At 39.6% G+C, this 14,690-nt stretch overlaps 1 protein-coding gene across 1 annotated transcript; it reads left to right on the forward strand.

Annotated features, from left to right (window-relative positions):
- The first annotated feature begins 916 nt into the window (after nt 1-916).
- LOC147525188 (uncharacterized) lies at nt 917-3,563 on the forward strand. Its single transcript, XM_086578523.1, has 7 exons — nt 917-1,047; nt 2,189-2,306; nt 2,391-2,427; nt 2,501-2,644; nt 2,727-2,809; nt 2,893-3,392; nt 3,479-3,563. The coding sequence occupies exons 1-7, from the start codon at nt 917-919 to the stop codon at nt 3,561-3,563; spliced, it is 1,098 nt and encodes a 365-aa protein (XP_086434649.1).
- Nucleotides 3,564-14,690: the final 11,127 nt, after the last annotated feature.

The raw sequence follows: 14,690 nt of genomic DNA on the forward strand, positions 1-14,690 counted from the left end.
GCGACAACATCATTCGAATTCAACCGGCAACATATCCAACAAGATTTCAATTCAGCGGCAAAGACACATCCTGTAAAGTTTTCAGCCGCCATATCATCTAGAAGAAGTATATCTTCTAAGATTCTAGAAGTACAAAATCTAGAATTGGGCACATAGATCTCTTGTAAGTAGATGGCAGCAAGAGCGGTTCCCATATCATTCGAACTTTCTCAAGGCCAGCGCTTGAGCATCTTCAGGAGAGATTTCCCAGCAAGCCAAAGTTTGCTAAAGAATCAATAATGCGGATTATTATTATGAAAAGGATGCTATCATCTCATCTTTCCTCCAACAGATACTTGAAGCCTCATGTACGATGTCAGCAACCTTTTCCCTCATTCCAGAGCTACCAACCTTTGAACCAGTCGCTCCAACAATGAAGAAAGAATTTAAACAAGTATACATGCATCTAAACCCACGAAATTTTGACCAGCAAATAGAAATACCATTCATACTTGAAATTGAAAACTGTGATAGTACTGAAGAAGGAAGTAGATAACCATAAGGAAACTTGAATTCAAATTGAAGAAGGATTGGACTTATCATTAGTAGCGGTAAGATTTTATTTTAGACCGACCCAATATTGTTTATGAAACAAACCTATTGGTTTACGTTTCTTTATGAGCCCTGGATATAAAAAAAAACCCAAATCGGCTCCCATCAGTCATAAAACTGGCAGAAAAAAAAAAAAAGGCAAAACAAAGTTCTGATACTAACATTCTGTTTCGTTTTTCTTGGTCAGTATCGTTTGCACGTTGGAGACTCTAGTGCTTACCAAGGTGGTTTCGTGGCTTTAGGGGTTGATCAATTGAATTGAGGTTTGTGAAAAGGTTAGATTTTTATTTTGTTTAGTTTTTGACAGTATTGAAAATATTTGATAATGGAGAAGAATTATAACTTGAAGAGGAGATGGGGTGATAAGGGAGATTTTAATATGAATAGGGTACGGAAGGGAATTGATGCTGATAGTTTGAGAGCAATGTATGATATCGGAGATGATGTTTCAATTGAGTATGTTGGTAGCGATATCGACCAAAAATGTGAATAGGATGAGATAGTTTTATTGTTTTCACATTTTTGGCTTGGTTGTAGTGTTCCATTTCGGAAATCGGTTTCGAAGTTATTAGCTCGATGGAGAGTACATCCCTTTACAATTATCTCCCGCTATTGGGCTATTTTTGCACGTGTAGCGAGAATTTGTAAGGTTTATCAAAATAGTATGTCGTCAGACCTTTTGTTTGAGTTATTGAAGCCTCTGCGGCAAAACAAGGCCTTTTCAAAAAGTTATGCATTGAGATATCATAACCATCATAACCGAATTATCGGTTTTATGGGATGCCTTCAACTACAAGAATGCTAAATTGTATGGTTTTAAGATTAAAGGCAATTGGAGGTTCAAGATATTGATTATCCTAACAATATATCAGGTAAGATATAAACTTAATATTCTTATAATTATAATTTTAAATAGTTAGCACCACATTTTGATTTTTTTTTTTTATAGGGGATTTTTCTCAAGTTTCCAAATAAGTCGTTGTTTAGCAGCTTGAGATGATAAAAAAGAAATTTGTTAGTTTGTTTAGTCATAATGCAGATGTCTATGATCTTTCGTTTCCGCATCGATATAGTAGATTATTATCATGATTTAGAAACTAGGATATTTGAATGAGCCTAGGGAATTAGCACCTTACCGCGGGCTCAAAAAAGAGAAAGAATATTATTGTGGATGATAGCAAAGTGAAGATGACTAAGAAGTAAAAGGAGATGACTCGGAGGATAGTGGACAAGAAAATATTAGAAAGAAGAAAAGAAATGTACGCCCAAAAAAAAAGAAGGAAAAGAAAATCGGGGATAACTCAAGTAAAATTGAGGAAGAGATTGATAGTCGAGAACTGGTACGTATATAATATTTCTTTTAAAATATCATATATGTAATACCTATAATATGTTTTGGAATGATGTTTCATTGTCACAGGTTTTTTGTCTTCCTGTACATAAAACTACTGATGTGCTTGATATTAATGATGATGATGATATCGGTGGGGAAGCGATGACTAACAAAGATATCCGACTTGATGTTAGTGTTGATCTTGTTTCTGTGATTTTGAATAATATCGTTATTTATTGTTTAATGGTTCTTTTGGTAATGTAGATGGGAAAAAGTTGACGATGGTGGAGATACAATGGGTTTAGCTTCTGTTGTCAAAATCAATTTTGGACTGCCAACTTCTTTTGGTGGAAGTAGTATTGGAGTTCCAACAATTGTTCGGGCATCAAAGCCGGTGTAGCAACAACCGCCGATGGAGACATTCTTTGGTGTGTCGAAGTTTAGTATCAACATTTGTTTGCACTAGTGGTGGATTGCCGACTCATTTGTTAATACCGATGCAGGTATGTTAACGAAGTGTCAACGCATTGTTGGTACAAATCTTTGGATTGCCGACTTTTCGCGACACCGATGCAGGTGTGTCAACGAAGTGTCTACTTTTTGTTAGTGCCGACATCATTGTTGGATCAACTGTACCTTCTTCGTTGCAGCCAGGGATGAGCGGTTGTTCTACAACACCTATACTCATCACTCCAGACGTGCAAGCCTTGGCAATTGAAGGTTAGATGTTGAATAACTATTTAAATAGTATTTACTGATTATTATATATTATTATTTTAAAACATTTTGTCTAATATCTCAGATCCAGAGTTATTGTGTTTGGATTATCAACGAAGTGTAGATTTTGGAAAAACCGTTAATATGTTGAATTCAAAGCTTGCAGAGGTAATTTTTAGTGTGTGTGTGATTTTTTTTTTTTTTTTTTTATTTATTTTTTTTTAAGGGTAACACATTATTTTTTCTATTAGGCGTCGAAGCTTGGGGATTGTGCTAAAGAAATCTTAGAAGCAAAAGAAAATCATAAGATTAAAACCAATGAATATGCGAGATTGAGAAATATTTGGAAGGAGAGAGATCTCATCTTTCAGGAGAATGAACATTTGAGAGGAGTAATTTTGAGAAATGAAGTAGTTTTGCACGACTATGAGATGAAAATGAATATCATGAAAGCTGAAGTGTCGAAACAGAATCAAGAAATTGTTGTTCTCAAGGAGCAGAAGGTTTTGAGTGATGAAGTTGCAATTTTAAAATGTGAGAAATTGGAATTGTCAAAACAAGTTTGCAAGGCTGAGGGGATTAGAGGAGACTACAAGGTACTATTGGAAGAGAATGCATTTTTGAAGAAGGAGTTAGATGAATGTCATGAGAGGGTGGAAAATTTTAGAGTAGGGTGTGAAGAGAAGGATGATATAATTGAGAAGCATGCAGTTGAAATTAAGAAATCTGGGGCGTTGCGTGGAAGCATCGGGCAAGTGTTGGACTTTGGAAATCAAGAGATTCTGAGAAACGGGAAAAATTGCAGCAGCTGTCAGATTATTATACTATGTGTTATAGGAAGTTGGAAGATGTATCTCCGTCGGATCTATTAGGTGTTCCAGTTCCAGTGGAGGATAGCATTATGCCGCAACTTCTTGAGTGAAGTTTTTATTCTTTATTGTTATGATGATGTGAGGTTAGGTTACGGTTTTTTCTTTCTCAATTATGTTTCTTTTTTCCAATCAGATTCATGATATTCGGTTTTATCTATTTTTATCGATTGGTAATCGAATAGGTCGGTCAAAATATATAATAGTTGTGTAATCTGGTTTTGAGGTAGGTCGGCAAAATAGATATAAGTATTAAGGATAACGTAATTGGGGTGTCGCCGCCCCCATAATATAATAATAACGTAATGAAATTTGGGGTGTCGCCGCCCATAGTGTAATGATAACGTAATGAAATTTGGGGTGTCGCCCCCATAGTGTAATGATAACGTAATGAAATTTGGGGGGTGTCGCCCCATAGTTTAATGATAACATAATGAAATTTGGGGTGTCACCCCATATTGTAATGATAACGTAATGAAATTTGGGGTGTCGCCGCCCCATAGTTTAATGATAACATAAGAAATTTGGGGTGTCGCCCCATAGTTTAATGATAACATAATGAAATTTGGGGTGTCACCCCCATAGTGTAATGATAACATAATGAAATTGGGGTGTCACCCCATATTGTAATGATAACGTAATTAAATTTGGGGTGTCGCCGCCCCCATATTGTAATGATAACGTAATGAAATTTGGGGTGTCGCCAGCCCCATAGTGTAATGAAAATGGGGGTAGCCGCCCCCATAGTTTAATGATAACATAATGAAATTGGGGAATCGCCACCGTAGTAGTGTAATGAAAATCGGTAGTCACCCCATAGTTGTAATGATAACATAATGAATATTGGGGAGTCGCCGCCCCCATAGTGTAATGATAACATAATGAAATTTGGGGGGTCGCCGCCCCCATAGTGTAATGATAACATAAAGAAATTTGGGGGGTTGCCGCCCCCATAGTGTAATGATAACAAAATTTGGGATATTTGATCCCTAGTTAAAACGAAAGATGGATTGAATTTTATTGAATTATGAAATGATTACAATGAATGAAAAACAAACATTCAACGATAAAACTTTTTCAAATGAAAAGCATTCCATGGCTTGGCAAATTTTTCTCCGGTGATTCGACGAAGGAAATAAGACCCTTTGGATGCTGGTCTATCAATAATGAATGGTCCTTCCCAATTTCTCGACAACTTCCCGCATTCAATGAGCTTCCGTTTTGCGGCTAAGTACCCAATCTTCTCGTTCAAACTCTTGAGGCAAAGCTTTCTATCATATTCAAGCGCTTCATGGCTGCCGATATTTTATTAGACATTGTAAAGCTTCTTCGAAGTTTTATCAATCGAGTTCGCCACCAAAGTTGGGAGCAACGTCATTGTTTCCGGTTTGTACCGCTTCGTCCTTGTAGTTGGTGCAATTAATTCGGCTTGGAGGACAAAGATCCATGCCATAAGCTAGATTGAAAGGGGAAAGATTGGTAGAATGCTTTGGAGTTGAAAGGCGATAAGCCCAAAGCATCTGCCGGGCAACTCTTTAACCCAATTTCCTTTTTGCTTCATTGCTTCTTCTTCAAAGTCGAGAGAATCGCCTTATTGGTTGCTTCTCGCTTGTCCATTTGCTTGTGGATAATATGGAGCCGGAGAAATTATGCTGAATTTTAGCGGTATAAAATTTGTGAATTTCTTCCGCGATCAAATTGTTTACCGCGTTGTCGAGACGATGTTAGATGGAATTCCAAAGCGACAAATCGATGTCTTTCCATAAGAAACGCCGTACATCCGTCGCCGAGATGTTGACAAGCGGTTGAGCTTCTACCCATTTAGTGAAATAATCACCGCGAACCAATAAGAATCGTGACACTTCCGGGAGCCTTTGGTAGGGTCCCACAATATCCAAGCCCCATTTCAAGAAAAAGGCCAAGGGCTTAAAATTGGGTGGAGTTCGTTCTTGGGAAGTTTGCCCATATTTGCATGTTTTGACATGGTATGCATTTTGGGCAAATTCGCTGAAAGTGTCTTTGCATGCTAGGCCACCAGTATCCTTGAGTCATGGCTTTATGTGCAAGACTACGTCCCCCAGAATGGTTTCCACAAAGTCCGGAGTGTATTTCTTCGAGAACTAGATGACCTTGATCTTTGGAAAGACATCTGAAAAGAGGACTGAAATTATTTGCTTTCCTATAAAGTAGGAGATTTCCCTTAGAATTTGGAATTATGACAAATTTCGGGTGCATCTCTTAATTTTGTAGGAAAGTTTAATTTAATCCTCGTAGAGTTCCATGTTGCAGAAATTTAAATAAGTAGGTCTCCAATCATCCGCGAAGAATCACTATCGATAGATTGGAGATCCAAATGTGGTACTTCGAGAATTATCCGCTTCGTGGGACTCCATCTTCCATATCAACATTGACTTGGTCGGCATCATGTGTGAGTGGTGAATCTCTCAACACGATGATCGGCCAAACCTTGATGGTCGGCTAAATCTTCTTGAGCCGCCTCCGAAGTGAAATTCTGAACTTGTGCCGGGCCGATTGAGCTAGCTCTTCTCTCTTTCTTTTCCTTGTTACGACATTGACTTGCTCAACCAAATTCGATATGTCGTGCGGAAATAGCATAGATGAGCAATGTATAAGTTTTGAACATGTTCTTCTATAATGCTTATGCTTGGAAAAGGTTGGAAATCAATATAGATTTTTCTTTCATTGTTAACATCAACTGCGGCGAGAGATAGGCTAAGGCATCGGCGTGACGATTATCATTGCGTCTTGCGCCGGTGAACAAAGAATGGATTTGAAATGAATGGATAGCTCATGCATTTTTGGACATATGCACCATCCTATCATTTCGAGCAACAAAAGATCCGGCCAAATTGATTCGCAACAAGCTTTGAGTCGCTGAATAACTCGATTTTTGTCGCCTGTGTCAAGTGCCGTCAGATTGCATAAAGAACCGCTTCATATTCAACCTTCATTGTTTGATGCCAAAATCCGAGGCTAACAGATTTTTCAATTTTTCGCCATCGTCGGATCAAAACACAACCAAGGCCTAACCTCGATTTGTTCTTGGAACCGATTTGTGTATAGTCCATAAAGTAGGGTCGGCACTTGTGGATGGAGCGGACGATCCTTGTTGTGGATTAGGAGGAGGTTCGATCAAACCGCTTCTTCCATGGTCGGTATGTCATCGACGGAAAATCGGCCATAAGTGATGCCATTGGCGTGGCCTTTCTCGGATGATCGGGCTTTGTAGATAATTTGTAGGCACTCAAATATGTTTCCCATTCCGCTAATCGCTCGAATCAGCATTTTCAAGAACTTTTCTCAAAGGGTATTCAAGTAGAGACATTGATGATACGTCCTTGAAAATAAGGCTTCAATCTTCGGCACTATGGACAAGTGAGAGAGAGCTATTTTCTCAATCCGTGAATACCTTGTTTTCGAGTCGTAGGGTCTTACTTATGAAGAAAATTGGTCGTTCATTTTCATCATCAATGAATAAGACGCACACTCGCCTATTTCGATCTTCGCCAAATAGATGCCAATTGTTTGTCCGGGTGGTGGGACTAGCAAGAATCAGCGCCTGCATTTAGGTATTCTTTCATTTTCTGAAAAGCACGCCACACCTCATCTGTCCATTTTGGGGATCCCTTAATGGCTTGGAAAAAGGGGTGGAGCCGATCTGAATATTTTGAGATAAATCTACCCAAAGCGGCTATCCTACCCGTAAGTTGCTGGATTTGCTTCTTGGTTTTTGGCGAGGGCATTTCAGTAATTGCACGGATTTGATCAGGGTTAGCTTCAATGCCTCGTTTGGTCATAAGATATCCAAGAAATTTTCCCGATGCTAATCCAAATGCGCATTTTGATGGATTTAGACGCATTCGAATATGTATCAGCCGATCAAAATATTTTTGCAAGTGATGAAGGTGTGATGACTCTTCATGCGACTTGATGACCATATCGTCAATATAAGCTTCCATAAACTTGCCTAAGAAGTCTGAAAATGATGTATTAATGAATTTCGATATGTTGCGGTGCATTTTTAGGACCGAAAGGCATTACCTTATAGCAAAATAAGCCTTGGTCGTTATGAAAGTTGTAAGTTCTTGTTCATCTTCGCTAATGCAATTTGATAAAATCCCATTGAGGCATCCATAAAAGAAATTGCTTAAACCCCCAAGTGGCATCAACCATTTCAGAAATACGCAGGCAAAGGATAATGGGTGAACAGACATTTTTATCGACATCAAGAAAATCAACACGATTCTAAGTTTCCATTTTTCTTAGGGATTGCTACTACATTTGATATCCATTTCGATATAGTATGAGGGCCTAATAAAATTAACACTTAGAAGTTTGTCAATCTCTTCTTTCACTTTGAGCTTTCGATCGAGCCATTCGGCGCCAGGCTTCGGACGACCGCTTTTGTGGTTTTTGTCGATATCCAAACCGGTGATATGCAAGTGAAGGATCAATCCCGTGCATTTGTTCGATCGCCCAACGCAAAACACCGCGGCAATTTTTCTTCAAAAGCTCAATGAGATTATCCCCGTTTTTCTGGAAATTTCCGTAAATAAAAGTGGTTTCTTCTTCTTTGTTGCCGACCGTACTTCCGAGGAGTCTATCGATGGTCGGGGCCACCTAAACGCCCTTTTTCCCATCGCATTTAAGGTTCAGATTTCTACTATCCTCGCTGATTTTGTTATCCTCGCATACGTAAGTCGCTAATGACTCGCATTCCATCATTTTAGACGCCTTCAAGAATCGCCACCGCGCTTTATAAATTGTCGCTGGCGGAAAGATGTCCTTATCTTTGGCCATCTGTCCGTCGAGGTAAATGTTTTAAAATGATGAAACAGCTTACCGACTGGCCTCCCAGACGGGAGGTTAGTACGATCGAGAGTTTAGCTCAAGATTACTTTTAACAACACGCTTCAAAACAATATGTACAAATTCCTTTATTTTGGACCTTGATTTTGTAAATGACTCCTACTTAGAGGGAAGTTGACACCATCCCGAGTCCACACCACCAGACCCGTCGGTTGCTCCATATCTCGATTCTTAAGACTTGCTACCTAAGCAAGTCTTCATTACACAAGAATAAGGACACTTATGAAACATCAACGGACATTCCATCCATACCATTCTTTAAACCTCTTTAGGAAAGTTAAAAATATATTCAACTTGATCCGGATGGTAGTCACCCGATAATTATATCTTTCACGGTTAACTAAGGATGAAGAGACATGTTTAATAAGGGTGATTAGGGAACATCGATGCAGCGATTGGTTGGTCCCTAGCCGATATTAAGTGGAATTGACCCTGATGTTTGCACTCATTATCCATTTTGGAGGATACGCGAAGAACTTCATGAAACCTCGAAAGCGTCTTGAACCCCGCCATGAAAGAGGTGGTTAGGGAAGAAGTCTGCGATTACTTTCGATGTGGGTATTATATACCCGATCTCAGATGGTGAATGGGTAAGTCCCATTCATGTAGTTCCTAAAATCGGGGAGTTACCATGGTGCGTAGCAGGGAAGGGGTGACTATGTTGTCACTCAAGGTCTATGAAATGGAGAATCTGTATTGATTACAGGACGTTTAAATGCTATGACCACGAAAGGATCACTTTCCTTACCATTTATAGATCGGATCTGCTAGAGCGTCTAGGCGGGTCACCCTTTTATTGTTTTACGGATGGCTACCGGCTATTTTCATATTATTATTGATATTGATGACCAAGAAAAGACAACCTTCACATGTCCGCCGGAACATATGCCTATAAGCGAATGCCTTTTGGCCTTTGTAATGCCCACAGTACCTTCGGCTGATGTATGCTTCATATATTTAGTGACATGGTAGGCTTTTATGGAAGTGTTCATGGATGATTTTTTCTATCTATGGAGACTCCTTTTACAGAATGTTTGTCTAACTTTGTCTAAGGTCTTGACACGGTGTGAAGAAAAGAGCCTCGTTTTAAATTGGGAAAAGTGTCATTTTCATGGTCAAAAGGGCATAGTACTAGGTCATATTGTATCTAGTGATGGCATGAGTAGATAAAGCCAAACTAGATGAATGGCGACCTACCTAAACCCACGGTTGTCCGTGAGATTAGAACCTTTCTAGGCCCATGCAGGTTTTATAGGCGTTTCATTAAAGATTTTTTTGAAAATAGCTAGGCCTTTAACTAACCTACTTTTGAAGGATGCAATCTTTGATTTTAATTTTAAGCGTAAGCGGGCTTTTGAAACCTTAAAAGCCCCTAGCTCTTGCACCTATTATCTGACCTCCGATTGGTCTAAACCTTCGAACTCATGTGTGATGCTAGTGACTATCGCGGTTGGTCTCGCTCTTGGGGGACGAAACTAGAGATAATAAGTCCACATTATTTATTATGCTAGTAAAACATTAAACGATGCTCAACGAATTATTGACTACTGAAAAGAATTCTTAGCTGCATCATTTCGCTTTTAGATAAGTTTAGGTCCTTATTTTGGTTGGTTCTAAAACTTTAGTTTACACGGACCATGCACCCTTAGGTACCTTCTTGCAAAGAAGGATGCTAAGCAAAGATTAATCCGATGGATTCTTCTCACGCAAGAGTTCACATTAGAAATAAAGGAGGAAAAAGAGGGTCGAAAAGCGTAGTTGCCCGACCACTATCTAACTTACAAATGACGATAGTAGTGATTAGAGTCCATACAGGACTCTTTCCCCGATGAGCATCTGTATGCTATTTTTTCATCACCGTGGTATCACCGGACATCGTAAATTATTTAGCGGCTGATGTTATGCCTTATAATTGGACAAGAAATGAGCGTAAGAAGTTCTTGGCGAGTCAAGATATACTCTTTGGGATGAGCCCTACCTTTTAAGTATTGTGGATCGGATTATGATTATAGATTGCCGTGATTAAGCGATTAGGAATATAATGAAGTTCTATCATTCTGCCATGACAAAGAGTGTGGTGGCCACTTTAGCCGAATGAAAACAGCCGCTAAAAGTCCTTCAATTATGGATTTTATTGGCCTACCCTTTTTAAGGATGCTCAAGTGCATTGCAAGGCGTGTATTCGTTGCCAACAACTTAGGCCGAATCCGCAGCGTAATATGATGCCATTAAATCCAATCTTGATAGTAGAAATTTTTGATGTTTGGGGGTATTGATTTCATGGGCCCTTTCCCTGTTTCCCGGTTATATTTATATTCTAGTTGTCGTGGATTCGTGTCTAAATGGATAGAGGCCCTAACGTCGCGTAGCAATGACCATAAGACCGCGGGTATTTTTATTAAAGAATATATTTTTCGTCGGTTTGGCATTCCTAAAGCCATCATTAGTGATGGTGGAACACATTTTGCAACGAGTTGTTGCATCCCTAGTGAAAAAGTATGGAGTTACACACAAAGTAGCAACTCCTTATCATCCACAAACTAAGCGGACAAGTAGAAGTTTCTAATAGGGAAACCAAAAGATTTTAGAAACAACAGTAAAACCCCGATAGGAAGATCGGTCGAGCGTCTATCGGATGCCTTATGGGCATATAGAACTGCTTTCAAAACTCCTATAAGGTATGTCTCCCTTTAGACTTGTATTTGGGAAACTATGTCATTTGCCCGTTGAATTAGAGCACCGTGCTCGTGGGCTATAAAAGCCTTAACTACAATATTGATGAGGTGTCAAAGCATGAGTTACAATTAAATGAGCTTGAAGAAATCCGTAGCGATTCTTACGATCTCATGAAGGATTATAAAGCTAACATGAAAGCGTGTTCATGATAAGCATATCTTCGCATAAAGAGTTTGTGGTGGGACAAAAGGTTTTGCTTTACAACTCCGTCTACATATTTTCCCGGGGAAACTAAAACACCGTTAGTGCGGTCCTTTTTCAGTTCTTCGAAGTCACCCACCTACGGGGCAATTACCTTGGTAAATCCCAAGGACAACAAGTACCTTTCAAGTTAATGGTCAACGGTTAAAACATTTTCACGAACCGTCCCCACGATATGAGGAAGTCCTTTTTACAGACCCTATATATGAGGAATGACCCTTGTCATTGGTGTACTTCCTTTCACTTCCATTTAATGGTAAGTGCACCATTAAGGTAACCGGGCCCTCCCTATGGAGTGTGTGGCTGAAAGCTGGGATCCTAAGTCCACGGTTCACATATTTCACGTTTTCCACTCTTGCATGTTTTCTGGATTTTGAGTCATGTTTCTCTATGGTGTGAATTATGTCTTTATTTGCTTAATGTTTTTGCTTATAGTTCAAAAAATAAATAAAAATAAATAAATAAATAAATAATAATAATAATAATAATAATAATAATAATAATAATAATTGTTTTCATTTTTAGATATAGATATATATCTAAACCCATAAAACTAGCAATCAACAAGTCTTGGGAATCGACTTTAAGCGACCCATGTTAAAACAAATTTTGTGTTTAAAAATTTGGGGTCGGGCAGTCGATCCTTGCATCGGATTACTTTCGAACCTTCCTTTTGGCGTTGCTTTTAGGTCCATTAGTATAGTTCATTGGGGTTGGCGTCATCTAATTTAGTGTTCATTTGTTAAGATAACTTACGTCATGCACGCACTTCGAGGCGTTTTCCACTATCTTATATGTCACCCACGGTCGGAATAGAGTAGTTTATGGATCATTGATTGGAAATTCTCTCCTGATCATTTCCATATCTCATTCGCGAAAAATCGGACCGATACTTGAAAGCGGCAAATTTAGTTTGAAGTTTACTGAAAAATCATTTTAAAGTCGAAAAATCGAATTGGGCTTGGGCCCAACTCGCTCACTCCACCGCGCCGTGCTCCCCTTTCAAAATCCAAATCGCGAGTTCATCTTCTCCAACCGTTTCTCACAAATTTAAATTCAAACCCTAGCAACCAAAAAAAAAAAAATAGAATAAAAATAAAAATAGAATACATCAAAATAGAAAGACATCCAGCCCTTGTGAAACACCAACACAAGCTCCAACCGTTCCACCAAGAAACCACCCACCAATTCAAGTTTTCAAACCTCCGTAACCACCACCGCCACCACCATTGTTTCTCCTTGTTTTCATCAAACTTGCATCCACCTCCATCTACAAACCCGAATCGGTTCAAACTCCAATGGCGCTTCGACGAAGAATGTTTTAGAGCACGGCGTTTGAGGCCGACCATTTCGCACCATTTTACGGCGCCAATATGATTAAGAGGGATTGGAACAGGCGTGTGGTATTCGACCGGGGATTTCTATCACTATGATTTGGTAGAACAGTTTTATAAGAAACGAGAATTGGAGGAAATAGGATTTTCATTAGGATAGCGAGGAGCGAGGAGGGAAAAAGCGAACAGGTTGTTGGCTGAGCTATTAGGAATCACTACCAGAACCAACCTAGATCGACCATTCAGGAATCGGTATCTTTGCGGTTCCTGTTTTGATGAAAGATCACGGTCATAGAGGGTGAATACAACACGATATCTCATTCGTTAGCGGGACGACCACGAGAACCAATCAACCGTTTGTAGCTCGGTGGATTGGTAGAACGCCCTCGGCAAAGACAAAGTCGGCGACATCGGACTTCAATATACGCACCTTCTCTGGATTTTGCAAGCGAATGAGTGTAATTTCTGCATCCTCGATGTAATTTTGAATGTGATTAGAGGAGTGGGAAAGAGCATGGCCTCTTCCCGTATTGATCACTAAGATTATGCTCTCATTTAGAGCTGTATTTAAATCTGCTCCTATTAAGATCAAATTGCATTCTAATGCAAGTATTTATAAGGAATGCATCCAAGAGACTTGGCGTTGTCTCAAGCAGAGAATCTGTTTGAGTCGAATAATGAAGGCGAAGATATGACATGGTTGGTTGAGGATAATTTTGATAGTCATACTTCTAATTTAGAGCGAATGATAATCTTTCGCAAACCGGGTTGCGATGCGGTTATCGTATCTGTGAAGATATCCGACATAGACAAATTGTAATTGAAATAAGCAAAGCGAACTTTCAGGACGAGAGTTGAAATTCGAAGGGTCAGGAAGATATCTTGTCTAACTTGGAGATTATCCACCGTAATCGCCAAGCCCGATTATCAGCGATTTTCAAGGCGAGATGGAAACCTGGCGCTTTGTTCGGGATAGAGATGCTCGACATATGCCACTTTCGTGGAGGAGTCTGTCTCTCGAGTGAGTCGAGAGGCATGGCGTCGTCGCCGCCGGGCGGATGGCTCAAGCCATTCTTCGCCCACGAACTCATCTCCATCTCGGGGACCATCTTCTTCACGCGCCTAGGTGTTCACCATCGGTTGTGTCTGTTATTTCATTGTTTTATTGTTTTGTTAGTGGAATTTTTATTTCAGTAGTTAGATTTAAATATTAAGTTGTTTGTTTTAGATTGCTTGGATTTCATATTATTTTAATATAATTTATTTTGATCATCTTTTCGTAAAAGGTTGTCTTGGAGTTAGAGTTGAAAATTAGGCCGATATCGGCATAGCTATGATTTTTGTAGTGGTAGCATGATATGTAGGAGAGTTTAGAAGTTACTATGCTAAACCAAGTTTAAAAGATACCATGGTTGTTAGGAAATCAAAACTATGGATAGTTTCCGTTTTGGGTTTGGCGGTTTTCAAGTTAGGAAATTGCCTTTAAAACAATTTGGCAACTTGCCGATTCGTTTTGGAAACCGAGGAACCTATTTAAACTTCCATCTTTCTACACTCACAACCCACACTACACCCCACAATCATCTCTCACTTTTTACTCCAAGCTTTTTTCTTCTTGTTTCTCTTGTCAACTTCGGTGCCGCCGCTTCAGCGCGGCCGGCGCTTTACACTTTTGTCGAAATTTTGTTGAGAGCGCCCGCCCCAAGTAGAAGCGACTTCGCCCTAAAACACTGTAATCTGAAAAATCTCAGGTGGCGGAAAAGCAGAAGCGCGACCAGCTCAAATTGCGTAATTCAAAACCTCGGCGACTTCATACTATCTGGCCAGCGCCCATGCCTCCTCCGTAAACACGGGAAATTCCAATTTTTTTCGAGGTTTCTTCCGGGTTTTCGCAGCTGTTCTACACAGTAGTTTTGAGATGACACCTCCTATAGTGATTCCTGAAGCAGTCATTTGAAGACTTGATGGGAACCGATACCTATGGAGCATCGTTCGCTGGGCGGATCGTGCGATTAGGAT

The sequence above is a fragment of the Coptis chinensis genome, chromosome 1 (assembly GCF_015680905.1).
Source record: "Coptis chinensis isolate HL-2020 chromosome 1, ASM1568090v1, whole genome shotgun sequence".
NCBI classification, from domain to species: domain Eukaryota; kingdom Viridiplantae; phylum Streptophyta; class Magnoliopsida; order Ranunculales; family Ranunculaceae; genus Coptis; species Coptis chinensis.

Excerpts from the sequence above, each read along its gene's own strand:
- LOC147525188 (XM_086578523.1), top strand. The coding sequence starts at position 917 with ATGGAGAAGAATTATAACTTGAAGAGGAGATGGGGTGATAAGGGAGAT. Across the intron at positions 2,428-2,500 it reads ATTTGTTAATACCGATGCAG|GTGTGTCAACGAAGTGTCTA; the intron begins GTATGTTAACGA and ends ACACCGATGCAG. Across the intron at positions 2,645-2,726 it reads GCAAGCCTTGGCAATTGAAG|ATCCAGAGTTATTGTGTTTG; the intron begins GTTAGATGTTGA and ends CTAATATCTCAG.